The sequence below is a fragment of the Pangasianodon hypophthalmus genome, chromosome 19, assembly GCF_027358585.1.
Source record: "Pangasianodon hypophthalmus isolate fPanHyp1 chromosome 19, fPanHyp1.pri, whole genome shotgun sequence".
Classification (NCBI taxonomy): Eukaryota; Metazoa; Chordata; class Actinopteri; order Siluriformes; family Pangasiidae; genus Pangasianodon; species Pangasianodon hypophthalmus.
In genome coordinates, this window is record NC_069728.1 from 18,242,923 (window position 1) to 18,257,922 (window position 15,000).

General features: G+C 40.4%; 2 protein-coding genes across 3 annotated transcripts in view; one reads left to right on the forward strand and one right to left on the reverse strand.

Moving 5' to 3' along the window:
• max (myc associated factor X) overlaps positions 1–1,473 on the forward strand; it is an 18,842-nt gene extending 17,369 nt beyond the window's left edge. For both annotated transcript variants that reach the window (XM_034313917.2, XM_053242229.1), the window contains one exon: positions 170–1,473. In XM_034313917.2, coding sequence (XP_034169808.2) covers positions 170–357 — 188 coding nt within the window. In that variant the 3' untranslated portion in view covers positions 358–1,473. The remainder of the gene's footprint in view (positions 1–169) is intronic.
• A 1,102-nt stretch (positions 1,474–2,575) lies between these two features.
• The window catches only part of fntb (farnesyltransferase, CAAX box, beta), a 17,014-nt gene continuing 4,589 nt past the window's right edge, over positions 2,576–15,000 (reverse strand). Inside the window, exons 3-12 of the mRNA XM_026922989.3 lie at positions 12,577–12,649; positions 11,193–11,284; positions 10,229–10,375; positions 10,064–10,147; positions 9,679–9,765; positions 8,186–8,315; positions 6,702–6,834; positions 5,285–5,396; positions 4,036–4,150; positions 2,576–2,984 (exon numbers count right to left, since the gene is read on the reverse strand). Coding sequence (XP_026778790.1) covers positions 2,859–2,984; positions 4,036–4,150; positions 5,285–5,396; positions 6,702–6,834; positions 8,186–8,315; positions 9,679–9,765; positions 10,064–10,147; positions 10,229–10,375; positions 11,193–11,284; positions 12,577–12,649 — 1,099 coding nt within the window. The 3' untranslated portion in view covers positions 2,576–2,858. The remainder of the gene's footprint in view (positions 2,985–4,035; positions 4,151–5,284; positions 5,397–6,701; positions 6,835–8,185; positions 8,316–9,678; positions 9,766–10,063; positions 10,148–10,228; positions 10,376–11,192; positions 11,285–12,576; positions 12,650–15,000) is intronic.

Below are 15,000 nucleotides of genomic sequence, written 5' to 3' on the forward strand. Positions count from 1 at the left end.
CGGCATCACACCACAATGCCATGGATTTTTTCTTATACGTGCACGTGGTCACACGTACATGCGTCAGGGTTGAGGCGTTATTTCAGAACACCATCACGTTCCTAAATGAAGTAATGTACGGTTGATATTGCACTGAGTGACTGTTCCTGATGTGTGTGTGTCGTGGCAGTTCGAGCACTGGAGAAGGTGAAGGGGACCACACAGCTGCAGGGCGGCTACTCCTCCTCAGACAGCAGCCTGTACACGAACCCTAAAGGCAGCGCCGTGTCGGCCTTCGACGGCGGCTCCGACTCCAGCTCCGAGTCAGAACCCGAGGAGCCGCCCACGAGGAAGAAGCTCCGCCAGGAGGCCAGCTAAGAGCAGCACCTCCTCCCGCTCTTCCAGCTTCTCCTCCGCTGCTCCCTCTTCCTCAGTGTGCACCAATCAGAGACTCCACAACTTCCTGTTTCGTGTCTTTTACAGGCTTCCCAGATGCCGGCCCACACCCTGACCCAGAACCAGACCCAGTCCCAGAACCAGAACCAGAACCAGACCCACACCCAGGGAGCTAGGAGAGAAGGACTCGTAGCACACGTCTCTCTCTCCTCCGTCCTCCCTCCGTCTCTCTCTCGGGCCGGCTCAGCAGTAACAAGCAGCATCTCAAACCTACAACGAGGCAGCTTCGTGATTTACGGACTTGGCGCTTCTTCCGTACGTCCGTCCGTCGGTACGACGTGGCGAAGGAAGCGTACAGCTCCGGGCACTGCTCAATGTTTCCTTTTGTGTTCTCTTTTTGTTATATATGTTTTTAAAAAAAAATCATCATAATCTAAGTACTTACCCTTAATGTGACTGTTCCAAAGGAGCAGTTCATCTTTCTAAATATTTGTACTTTTCCACAAAAGAATGTGAGCGTACGCGAACGCCGTTATTCCGAACGCAGACCGATCGAATCTGATCAAATCGCTGATAAATTTGGTTTAAAAAAAAAATTAAACAAATGTTCTTAGAGTTGTTGTGTTTTAGCGTGAATTAGTGAGTGAGTTTAGATAGCTGAAAGTTTTTTTTATATAAAGGAATACATTAATTTATATTCTCCCCTATATATATATATTATACATACTGGGTTTTGTACTTTTCATTCAATTTTGAGGAAATTAATTTAATAAAATGTTTTTTTTGTTGTTTTTTTTTCCCCACCACAGTTCAGAAAATGTTAAAAGAGGTCCACCTCTTCAGGGAAAACAAAATGTACATGCTGATTGATTTTTAATTCCCATCCACTCCTTTTAAATTTTGCGTGTTTATAAGTTTTGTGTAAGTATATATTTTATCCATTTTTCCCCTCATAGCACATACTTCAATAGCTCTTTCCACAGAATCCATTCCACGGAAAAGACCGGTATGTCGTACATACTGCCAATACATCGTCTTGCAAATTGAGGCCTACCTTTAACTACGAGACTATAAATAAACAAACTATTTTATCCTTTTTTTCCTGATTCATCTTTTCATGTTGAGTTTTATTTGTGATTATTTAGACGTGTATATTAGATATCATACCCTACGTTCACGCTCGCGTGTGACAAGTCGCTCGTGTCGCTTGTGGGCGTGTGCGTGGGCCGAGTCCTAGGGTTGGATGATACGACGAAAAAAAAAAGATTATATCACAATATTTATAGACATTTCTACAATACATGATACGTCTCACAATATATACGTTTACTAACAAGACTGCTAACAAATTGCATTTAAAGATCAACCTTCCTACAAAAAAGTAACACTGAAAAGGAGAAAAATTTGATTAAGTCTGTTTTAAAATAACATTAATATTTGACAGTGTTGCCGATTCAAATGGTATGAAATTAGCTGCTTGTTATTTAAAAAAAATTATAAAAAGGTGTCACGATCTCAGAAAAGTATTCTGTGACACAAATGATCACACTATTGATGATGTTTCGTTCTATCGTCCAGCCCTAGTAGTGACCGCTACTGTTGTCACATGTGGGCGTGGCCTGTCCAGCATTTTAAAAAAGTTTTTATTCTACTTTTAGCTACTAAAAGTGTGAACACTGGTTGTTTGATTTACATGTTTCATGCTACGTATTAGCTTTGCAAAACAAGCTAACTACTAGCTACGTACGTTCAGCAGAGGCACCAGCGATCTCTGCTACTTCTTTCTAAACTTTATTTTTCCATTTTCCCTTTTAATGTCTCTATGTTTAACGAGAGATGACGGGATGAAACCACGGTTATAAGTTATACTTACGTTTTTGCGGAACTAAAGTTGTGAGCGGGGAACTGAAAGAACGTCGGACCACAAGCGTCATAGGATTGGTCTGAGAAATCATTCAAGCCGATCGTTTGGATCGTTTATCGCTTTACTGCGTCGTTTCTAATTTGCATAGAACTGAGAAAATATTAATTCATGTGTCATCATGTGATGTTGCTGAAATTGCAGCTCTGTATCGGACGAGTATGAAGAACATTATCGTGTGTCACTTTGTCCCTTGTTCAAGTAAGCGTAGGGCAGTTCTTTTTTTCACTTGTAAAATTACGTAACCACAGTAAATAAATACAAACTAACAGGCCAAGGTGAAACTGCTGAAGCTTTTATTTCCACAGCACCATAGAGGCAACATTACCTTAAAACATGTTTTTAAAAAAAGCCACCGAGTGCATTTTCTATCCTCAAGCTGTCAGGTCCTCACCACAGCACTGAGGGAGAGAGACCCAAAAACACCTTTGCTTTAGGTTTTAGTAAGACTGCTGCATTTTTTTCCCCCCAGCATGGATTTTAATTACAGTGATTTACACACCAGCTTCCTGTTTACAGCCCAGATAACAACAAGAAGAACAACACCAACAATGTCAAAAGCCTACAGATGATCGTGTGCGCTCTCTGAAGCTCCTCCTCTCTGCGCTGGTGCAGACAGCGTGTGGAAATACCGGATGGCTCGGGCCACTTTCTCAGGGCAGATGTTGTACACGGGGTGAGTCGGTGCCTGGATGCAGGTGAGAGAGGATATAAAAAGAACGCCGATGAGAACGTCTCTAATGTACGCGATCCGCCATGTTCAGTGTCTGACTTTTGAGTCTTTAGTTTTGCACTCGCGCTATAACGAGCAAGTCTCTGCCTCAAGATATTTCCAAAATGTATCCCTCGAACACCACGAACAAGCTTCATCATGGCACGTTTGTTGTTTTATAACGTCACAGAGTTATATTGTACTTAGGAACTTTAGAAAACCTTTCATGTGGTGAAATCTGAAGGATGAAATTTTCCTTCTTCACCTGTTTCTACCTAAACAAAATCATGCCGCTTTGATAAAATCTATTTGCTTGTTTGTCATTTTTGGTTGTTTTCCAAAATTTGGATTTTCCCAAACCTCCATACATTCAAGTTTTAAACTGTATTATATTACTAATTTATTAATTATATTAAATTGTTACTATCTGTATAAATTTCAGCGCCATGCACAAAATGGCCGCTCATTACGGCTCATTACGGCTCATCACGTTCCAGCTCTAGCGCAAAAACTAAAGAAACAAACACTATACACTGAAACCGTCTTGGCTGATCGACAGTGTTTGTTCAGTGACTCGTCTCTTTTTCTAACTATTATTATTCTGAAATCTGACTAAAATAGAGAAACGATTTATAGGATTCTTAATAGCATCATGACCACTGCTGTTATTAGCAAGATGTACTAATTAACACTCACAGTCGAGACAGCGATAATGTTCAGGTCTACTGGAAGTGTAGTTTTGACTTAATAAGCTGATTAGTGATCACGTTTCGGTAAGATAAGATAAAATCAGATAAGAAGACGATTGTCATTGTGCTGCAGTACAAAGCAAGGAGATTATAATGGTATTCCCCGAGTTCTTCAGACAACAGCATAAAGCAACAATATAAAACACAGACACGTAAGTATAAAATAGTAAATTCAACAATTTTTATCTACTAAAGTGGTACAGAAAGACAGGAGGTGCAATCAGGCAGTGTTCGGCTCTTTAACAGCTCTGGGTGTACGCGTGTTTTGAGACTCTCACCAGTCTGTTCTCGTCTCTGCCGAGGACCAGCTCGTGGTGGAGATCTTTGTTCCCGAAGTGCTGTGCTATAGAGAGACCGCTCAGACAGTAGCAGGTGTGGTAAAAATCCCGGGACCTCAAAACAAAATACAAAAAAAATGTGCGAAATATCAATCATCATCATCATCATCATCATCATCATCGTCATCACTGAACACACTGAAGAAGTTGATGAGGAATGGAATAGCACTAGTTCCTGTCAGGACTGTTTATTCATTCGAGCTGCAAAAGTCATTTAATGTTTAACCTCCTCAATTAATTAAAGATATTTGTAATATCACTAGGAGCTTTGACCGAGTCAGCTAACTGGATAATGTTAGCTTTGGGTTGTTTTTATTAAATCACATGCGCCATATTTGTGTGTTTTTAAAAGACAAACACTCTGTAAATGTGATTAAAATTACTCGGATTCAGATATTATACACACGGTACTATAGCAGTGTGTTGCTTTACTAAGTAAGGAATAAAACAATAAAAACACTGTGATGCTGTTACGGGAAAATAATCAGTGACAGCGCAGTGTGATGAAGTGAAGTTGATTATTTTCCTACAACAGCACGTCCTGAATTGTTTTATTCCTCTTATACCGCAGCAATTTGCCAACAGTTAGATGTTTTTAAATTGATCAAACAACGTGTTGTACTTTTTATCCATTTATAGTTGTGGAGCGTCCATGAAACAAGTTCTCACTTACGTTATCGCAACTATAAACAGTCGTTCCCTCACCAGCCTCTCTTTATTCTCTCCAGAAGTTAATAATAATAATAAAAAAAACGCAACTCGTCATGTTAACAGAGAAACCGCAAAGTGTAAAAACTGTCCTGAAGACTTTACAGTGTTCCATAGCACTGACACTGGAGACTCCTTCCATAAACGCTTAATGAACATCTCCTGGCAGAAAACTTCAGCATATCAACGATTTGATTTTTAGCTGTTACTATAGAAACGATAGTAACTGCTGTCAGAGCTGCTGTTATAGAGAATTAATCAACATCTTCTGACCAATCAGAATCCAGAATTCAACAGCGTGTGATGATCATGGTGTGATGATGATGAAGCGTTTTAGTTAATGCTTAACACTCAAGACTGTGTATCTAGTCTAGACATCAGATCTATAAAACAGGTGAGACACACCTTTGTGTGTGTGTGTGTGTGTGTGTGTGTGTGTGTGTGTGTGTGTGTGTGTGTGTGAGATGAAAGCTGTACTCACTTGCCCGGTTTATCCAGCAGGCCTCCTCCAGGGTTCTGGCAGCAGAGCAGGATGTATTCCTGTAGCGCTTGCTGCTCGAACATCCAACTGCTGACGCTCAGCGTCTCATCTCCTACAAACAGCAGCACAGCACGGTTACGCTCCACACACACACACACACACACACACACACACACACACACACACACACACACACACACACACACACACAGCAGTGTTACACAGCAGTGTTACACAGCTCTTTCACCATTCGTACACTCCTCTCTGATGACATCACCAGTTGTTCACTGGTTATTTATGCATCATGTTCTCAAAGTACAGAGAAAGTCTCCGGGAAGCAACTTTACCAAAAAAAAAAAAAAAACACAAATCCAACGTATAATTTGTGCAAAGAATCAGCATCTAAGAGAAGTTTAACATTGAAACATTATATTTTTGAGTTCAACCTGCTAGCGCAAGGCTGATTTAATCATGATTCGTTCAGAGAGTTCCTTTTTATTCCCAATTTGAAACCGAATCTAAATTTTTTTGTCCCAAATGGGAATCACAGAACAGCTCCGATAAAACGAGAGAGAGAGAGAGAGAGAAAACGAACAGACTGGATACAAGACAAACTAAACTACAACCAACTAAATGCTAAAAAGAACAAAAGAGCCTGGATTAAGAAATGCTCAGTTTAAAATAAATGAAATTATTCTCTCTACTTAAGAGCTTTAATTTACGTTTATTCCCCTGAAAAGATTTAATCATGAACATATTTTATGTTGAAGAGATTCTGTAACCATCAGCCGAGCTACATTTCGCATCGATATCTGATACGAGTTCTTGGTAGTGGAGTAAAAAGAGACAAATCAGCTTGAAGTGGGAGAAAATACAGGCCTAACCAAAAGTATTGGCACCCTAGGTATAATTTACACACACACAAAAAAAGTTACATGCCTCAGTCAAGTTTTTTTTCCTTAGGAAATTTTAGGAGTGCCAATAATTCTGACACATGGTTTTGTATTTTAAAAACATAATAATTGTTTTTCATCCATTGTTTTTCATGCGATATCTCAAGAACAAGTTTGAAGGATTTATACAGAGTGATCTTTGCAACCAGCCGATTTTTGAACCGATCCAAACAGTGTCAAGGTCTTGACTTCCTCGAGTTCTACATGTTTATTTTATTATAAATAAAAAATAAATTCTGAATTAAATTAATAGCCATTGTAAAAGTATTTACTGCCTACACTTAAACAGAAAAAAAAGTATTACTTCTAACATTTTTTTTTAAAAACCCATCTTTACTAGGGGTGCCAATAATTCTAGAGCTGCGTGTATAAGTGTATATATTGCACCCAGCAGCTTTAAAAAGTCGAATGTTGGTTGCGCAGGAGCTTCGTGGTGAGGCGGAGATCGTACAGAAGAGTCTTACCGTCCTTAAAGAGCGCTCTGTGGAGCAGCGGGAGCAGGCCGGCCTGCCAGAACGAGTAACAGCCGTCCACTAGTTTATTACAGCGGCCCTGAAAGCCGCCCTCGTACCGCATCTGCCTGCTGGTGACCCAGCGCTGGAGAGTGCCCACACACACACACACACACACACACACACACACACACACACACAGGAGAGAACACCTGTTACACCTGTACATACTGTACGTTTTGTCATTTAACAAAGATCATCAATATGGTGAGGTTTTCCTCTAAGGAGACATTTATTTAGCATTTATGGAAGGAGTCTCCACTACCGCTTTGTGGTTTCTCGGTAACATTACAAGCTGTCTTATTAACTTCAAGGGAACGGATAAAAAAAAAAGGTGATGTGTGTTCATCCAAGAGAAGCTCTTTAAAGACTCGAGGCTGTTTTAGTCATGATCCCTAAAAGCGTTCCCTAAAAGCTGTGTAGCGGAGAGATCAACACTTCCTGTAGGCTGTGGTTATTAACCCAGTAGCTGATATCAGAGCCTTCTCTCCTCCATCCTTCCTGAAGTGCTATAAACAGCGTGAGCCGTGACATGGACTGGCTTTGCGCCCAGGAAGTCGTCAGTCGCCATGTTATTCTGAGCAGAGCGTCGGTCTACAGCGCTATCGGGTTTTTAATTTATCGGTCCTGTCAGTGACTTGCACGCTCGTCTCCACTACGAGGTCTTCAAGAGCTCTCTCTTCAGTTACTGATATGTTTGTATGGTGAGTGAGATATATCCTGCCGTCCGGTAAACGGTACCGAAGCATTCGGGCCCTCGCGACCAGACTGTGCAATAGTTTCCTCCCCCATGCAATCAGACTCCTCAATACTCAGAAACTGGACTGAAGGAACACACACACACACACATACCTCCAATACTCAGAAACTGGACTGAAGGAACACACACACACACACACATACCTCCAATACTCAGAAACTGGACTGAAGGAATACACACACACACACATACCAATACACACACAACTGAGCATCCTCTCTGCAATTTATTTGCAAGTTTTTGCACATGTTTATGCTGCTACACAACTCATTATATTATACTGAACATAGGCTGCTACTCTTATGTTTACACTTTTTCAGCTACTTGTTTTGTACTCTTGTACTATTTGCACTATTGTCACTAGGTTCACTTTAAACAGAACTGTGTACCGGTCGGCGCTGCACTGGGATTTACTGCGCTCACTGTCTGTCCCAGTAGTCACTGTACTGTCTTGTGCTGTCTTGTGCACTTTATTGTATAATTTATGTAGTCCCTTGTAGTTCAGTGTTGTTCTGTGCTTGTCTTATGTAGCACCTTGGTCCTGGAGAAACGTTGTTTCGTTTCACTATGTACTTGTATATGGCTGAAATGACAATAAACTCCACTTGACTTGACTTGACTTGATATAGAGAGACAACAAGGCATCATGGGTAATAGTGAGGCGGTGTGCACTCACTAATAAGGCCTTGAGGTCCAGCATGTTTTCCTTTCCCAGGATGACCAGAGCTGCCATGCCACAGAAGGTGTAGCCACCGTGAGCCTCCAGACCGGGCATCCCTCCTAAACCACCTTCCCAATTCTGACAGCTGAAAACGCACACACACACACACACACACACACACACACACACACACACACACACACACAGGTTTTATTTAAGCTTTATGTGGGTTCAAATCATTCTGGATGTTCCTACACATGCAGCTCAGTCTGAGTCTGTGTAGTCAGATCTATGTTTTTTCTCCATCATTCACTGCTTTCATTTTATGAAATGAGAAATTTGGCTTTAAAAACAAATGACATGAAAGAAAACCAAGAACATGCACAGGTCAGAGGAGGAGAGGATGCCTCATCCTGTCTCCATTATTCATTATAAAATGTGTTCGTTGTCCATGTCTGATTTTGTCTGTTTGTGTCCAATGCATTTTGTTTTAGTGGTATGTTTTGAGTCCGATTCAATACTACATTTAATTTAACTTATTCTATTTTATATTTTATTTTATATTTTGTGTGTGTACGTGTTGTATCTTGCTACTGACCATGCTGCTAAAACACAAGAATTTCCCTCATGGGATCAATAAAGTCTATCTATCTATCCGTTTTGTCTGAATCTGATACATTTTGTTTTGGTGATGTTTTTTTCTGAGTTTGCTAAAAAAAAAATTCTGTCTGAGTCTGAGAGACTTTGTTTCAGTAATATGTGTTATCTGAGTCTGATACGTGTTGTCTGAGACTGATATATTTTTGTCAGTCTTTTACCTGTTTTTTTCTGTTCGAATGATACATTTTGTCTGAGTCTGATACGCCTTGTTTGAGTAATATGATTCGTCTGAGTCCGATATGTTTTGTCTGACTCCAATACACTTTGTTCATTAATATGTTCTGGATACATTTTTTTCTGTTTGAGTGACACATTTCATCTGAGTCTGATATGTTTTGTTTTAGTGATACGTTTTGTCTGAGTCTGATACATTTTGTCTGAGTAATATGTTTTGTCTGAGTGATTTGTTTGCATTTTGTTTGTTTGGGTGATACGTTTTGTCTGAGTCTGGTGCATTTTATCAGAGTCTGACAAGTTTTGTCTGTTGTTTGTCCGATTCATTTTTGTCTGGTGTTTGAGTCCGAGACATTTTGTCTGTTCGTATGTTTTATCTGAGTCTGTTAGTGAAAGTTGGACATCACATTGTATATCTGTGAAAGTCCCAAAAATGAGACACGTTCTTATCGTCAGTTACACTGTAATGTTGGATTGTTGACACTGAAATATTTTTGATCCACATTTCATAAATCTCCTCATATTCCCTCACTCACACGACTCATTTTTTTCCACTGCCACTTTGTCCTCCATGTTTGTTTTTCTCGCTTGCCCCTCAGCTTACTCTTCTGTAACTTTTTTCTCCATTATTACAAAAAGACGGCAGTGTATTTTAAAAGCAGCTGAAGAGATACCTGAGGATCCAGTTGTGTGTTCCCTCAAACAGTTTCGGAGTCATGATATTAGTGAGAGAGGCCACTGACGCCGCACAGTACGCACTCCTGTAGAACAACAGCATTCATTTACATTCATATCAGTTCTTAAATAAGGGGAATTTATTCATTATTATTAATCCAGAATCATTCTATCTTTTTTTTTTAAATTTAATTCAGTGAATTCATACCAAAAGTGAGATCTGGGAATGTTTTTGCGTTTGATTACAATATGGACATGATAAAACATCAGGATGAAGACCTGCTGCTTGCACAGAATTGTGTTTAATCTGTGTTTGAATCAGGCTCTGGGGAATAAACAATCGTCATGCCAACATAAGCACGAAACCATGGCAATGAAGCTCACCTGACATCCACCTCCCCACCCACATGCATCACAAAGGAGCCATCTGGCTGTTTCACCGAGAACAGGAAGTCCAGGAGCTTCTCTCTGGTGGGGGAAGGGGAGCGGTGTTATACCACGGCTATGAGTGAGATCAGAGTTTTAAAGTGCTGGTGTGGCAGTATGAACCTGTTTATGACGCCGTAGGCCTCCTCCGTGCCCAGGATGCAGAGGGCATTTACGGCGGCGTAGGTGGGTGCCAGGTGAGCGTGCTGCCCCGGTCCTCCTGCGAAACCGCCCGTCGGGCTCTGGCACCGCGCCAGGAACTGGCATACACTGCGAGACAAGCGTGCAAGTGTCACGTGTCATATCACACATCATATCAAACGCAAAGTCAGCAACCTTCCAACTATATACATAAGCGGTTCCTAAACTTTTTGTCCAAATGACCAAATATGGACATTATATATTTTCTGTGACCTCAAGCACTTTTTTAAATTCCATATTTATAATATATATAATAACTACTGTAATACTTGAACATTTTATTACGTCAATACATATATGTGAGCTAAGTGACTAAAAACCAAAGGATTATTCCTTGCTTAGGAATATTATCAGTCTAATGGGAAGTGTCACGTTGTTATAAAACACACACAAAGCACACAAAGGTTTATATCCGACGCGTGAAATTGCGTGCACGTGCAGAATCATCGGCAATGCATTGTGCACACGCTCTCCCGTGTATCTTAAGTACATCAGGAAGGTTTAAAAGCGAAGTCCAGTAGACGGCCAGAACAAATTCCATATAAGGACGAGGATATTTGGATGAGTTACGACTTTTTTACGGAGGCTAGAATAAAGGCATTTTACGTCGTGTTCTACTCATTAAAATTCGCTGCATTCACTAAAACAACCTACAGAATTTCTGGACAAAAGGAGCCTCTGTGGCAGAGAGGAACATGTGCCTGAGCTCACACCACCACCACCACCAAAACATTTCTATCCGCCGTTCATCTGAGCAGTGGGAAAGGTCAGGGGTCAGCGCAGGACCCGATCCCCTCCGCCCCCATGCTTTGAGTCCTGGGCGTCAGCGGGTCAGCGGGGACGGCGGAGGGGGTGGGTGATGTTCTGGCAGCGGTGTTGTACTCACTCTGATGCTACAGAAGCAGGCACGGGTTCCTCCAGAAGCTCCAGACTGTGCAGGATCCAGTAACACAGCCAAGGCCGACTGGCGTCCAAACACTGAGAGCAGCAGACAATACAGTGAGCCAACAGTCTTTACTACAACACACACTACACATGGAGTATAACTTACAGTTATTCATCTATAAACCCAGAATGATGTAATATTTTTTGCTAATCTTTTTTTCTAAAAGCTTAAAAGAACCTCGAATTACTCAAAAGAATTCGTTAATTAAGACGCAACTGACTACACTAATTGGTGCGTGTGGTTAAAGTCAGCTAACGTTTGGTCTCAAATGGTGCATCAAGAGCTAATTTGCCCGACTGCCAACTCTGGTGCGAACACCGTCATCAAATTCATGGTCTGTGACTGAGATCTGAGGACACGTTACACATTTCAGCTGGTGTATAACGCACATGGTGAAAGAAACGTGCACATTATATAATAACAGGTATGATAAAATGATAATTAAGGAATAAAACACTGTTATAGAAAAATAATCACAGATGGGAGCAGTTACATTTATCACCTGGAATCTGATTAAATTCCTATAACAGCATGGCCTGAAGTGTTTTATTCCTCTTATACCACAATAACAACACAGCAGATTACTTTTTTTAATTTATTAATGAATCACGTATCATACTTTTTATCCATTTATAGTTACATTTAATGTCGTATAACGTTCATGAAAAACAGTAGTTCCTGTTTTCACTTATGTTATAGCAGCTATAAACAGTCCTTTTCTTTCAGCAGTTTCTCTCTTTATGTTAATAAGACCCAAAAAAAAAAAAAAAAAAAAAACATGGCTTGTCATGTTACCGAGAAACCAGAAAGGTTCAGCTTTACCACTGAATGTTACAAAGAGCTGATACTGGAGACTCCTTCCATAAATGTTTACATCATCATTATTTTTAATATTAAGCAAAGTAATCATGATTTTAACTGGAATTGTAGCCATTATTATTCAGCTCTCAGTGAACACTGCATTCATTAGACAAACCGCAATGAAATGCATTGAAATTTAATGTAAAAAAAAAAAAAATAATCTTTGAAACACACTTATTAAAGAAATAATTATAATACAGAGAAAAATGTAACAAGTTCAAGAAAAGCTAACGTTTTGGGTTTGGTGAGGATCGTCGGTGTCACTGTAGCGTATGCTAAGCCAAGCAGACAATACAGAAAAACAATAAAAATAAGGAACTGGATAGAGAGAGAAACAAAAAAACGAGTATTAATAATTCATTTTGCCTCTGGGGAAGCACTGGAGAAAAAAAAAACAAAAAAAAAACAAACATTTGCATCCATTTAAACGGTCTTTATCCAGGTCAGAACCTGTTTTGCTTACCTCATAGGCGTCTGAGAGATGGCGTAAACCTTTCTTCAGATATTGGTAGTGTTGTTCTCGTAGTAATGTTGGCCTAAAAACAGATCACACACCAGTTTACTCACCTGCCTCGTATAAAGCTCTCTCTGAACAAAAACTGTTCAGACTTTAAGTTCAATACGAAATGATCCATTTCAAGGTCAACGCTAGTTTGTTCACATTGCAGCTAATTTCAGCTTAAAGCTTTACCTCCTAAAAATGCTATTAAGATGAACCAAGAGCCAACGTCTGAAGTCTAAAGTCTGGTCAGGTTTAAAATCTAAAGGCTGGTCTAAAGGCTGGTCTAAAGGCTGGTCTGGTATAAAATCTAAAGTGTTTTGGTCTAGGGATTGGTCTGGTCTCAAGACTCGTATGAAAGCTAAGGTTTGGTCTGAGGTTTGAAGTTTGGTCTGTTTTAAAGTCTGAACTTTGGTTTAAAGTCTGGTCTAAAGACTAGTGTGAAGTTTGGTTAGATTTCAAGTTTCATCTAAAATCTTAGGTCTGGTACTCATGTTAAGTAAATATGCAAATAAAGTCTGGTTTAAAGATTGGTTTGAAGTTTGGCCTGGTCTTAAATCTGGTCTGACATCTGGTTTAAAGACTTGGTCTGAAGTTGGGTCTGATGTCTGTCCTTATCTGAAGTCTGGTCTAATGTCTGGTCTGATGTTTGTCCTTATCTGAAGTCTGATTCCTGATCTAAAGTCTGGTCTGATGTTTGTCCTTGTCTATAGTCTGAAGTCTGATCTGATGTCTGTCCTTATCTGAAGTCTGGTCTAAAGTCTGGTCTGATGTTTGTCCTTATCTGAAGTCTGATCTGATGTCTGTCCTTATCTGAAGTCTGGTCTGATGTCTGTCCTTATCTGAAGTCTGGTCTAATGTCTGGTCTGATGTTTGTCCTTATCTGAAGTCTGATTCCTGATCTAAAGTCTGGTCTGATGTTTGTCCTTGTCTATAGTCTGAAGTCTGATCTGATGTCTGTCCTTATCTGAAGTCTGATCTAAAGTCTGGTCTGATGTTTGTCCTTATCTGAAGTCTGATCTGATGTCTGTCCTTATCTGAAGTCTGATCTAAAGTCTGGTCTGATGTTTGTCCTTATCTGAAGTCTGATCTGATGTCTGTCCTTATCTGAAGTCTGGTCTAATGTCTGGTCTGATGTTTGTCCTTGTCTGAAGTCTGATTCCTGATCTAAAGTCTGGTCTGATGTTTGTCCTTGTCTATAGTCTGAAGTCTCATCTGATGTCTGTCCTTATCTGAAGTCTGGGCTAAAGTCTGGTCTGATGTTTGTCCTTGTCTGAAGTCTGATTCCTGATCTAAAGTCTGGTCTGATGTTTGTCCTTGTCTATAGTCTGAAGTCTCATCTGATGTCTGTCCTTATCTGAAGTCTGGTCTAATGTCTGGTCTGATGTTTGTCCTTGTCTGAAGTCTGATTCCTGATCTAAAGTCTGGTCTGATGTTTGTCCTTGTCTATAGTCTGAAGTCTCATCTGATGTCTGTCCTTATCTGAAGTCTGGGCTAAAGTCTGGTCTGATGTTTGTCCTTGTCTGAAGTCTGATTCCTGATCTAAAGTCTGGTCTGATGTTTGTCCTTGTCTATAGTCTGAAGTCTCATCTGATGTCTGTCCTTATCTGAAGTCTGGGCTAAAGTCTGGTCTGATGTTTGTCCTTATCTGAAGTCTAAAGTCTGGTCTGATGTCTGTCCTTATCTGAAGTCTGGTCTAATGTCTGGGCTGATGTTTGTCCTTGTCTGAAGTCTGATTCCTGATCTAAAGTCTGGTCTGATGTTTGTCCTTATCTGAAGTCTGATCTGATGTCTGTCCTTATCTGAAGTCTGGTCTGATGTTTGTCCTTGTCTATAGTCTGAAGTCTGATCTGATGTCTGTCCTTATCTGAAGTCTGGTCTAAAGTCTGGTCTGATGTTTGTCCTTATCTGAAGTCTGGCCTAATGTCTGGTCTGATGTTTGTCCTTATCTGAAGTCTGGTCTAATGTCTGGTCTGATGTTTGTCATTGTCTATAGTCTGAAGTCTGATATGATGTCTGGTCTAAAGTCTGGTCTGATGTTTGTCCTTGTCTGAAGTCTGATTCCTGATCTAAAGTCTGGTCTAATGTTTGTCCTTATCTGAAGTCTGATCTGATGTCTGTCCTTGTCTGATTCCTGGTCTAAAGTCTGGTTTTGAGTGAATTTATTTCCACAACCTTGTTAAGAAAGTAGCAGCAGGTTCCGAACCTCACACACTCTTGATCATTTACTACCCTTGAGGAGGATTCCTGATGCCACACAGATCCCTCCCCGGTTCCACGGAGACCTGAGTGAGTCAGTGTGCCTGTGCATCAGCGCTGGTCCTCGAGGTGCTGCTGCTTGTCTAACTGCAGGGGAAACTAAGCTGAGCTGCACTACAAGCGAGCCAC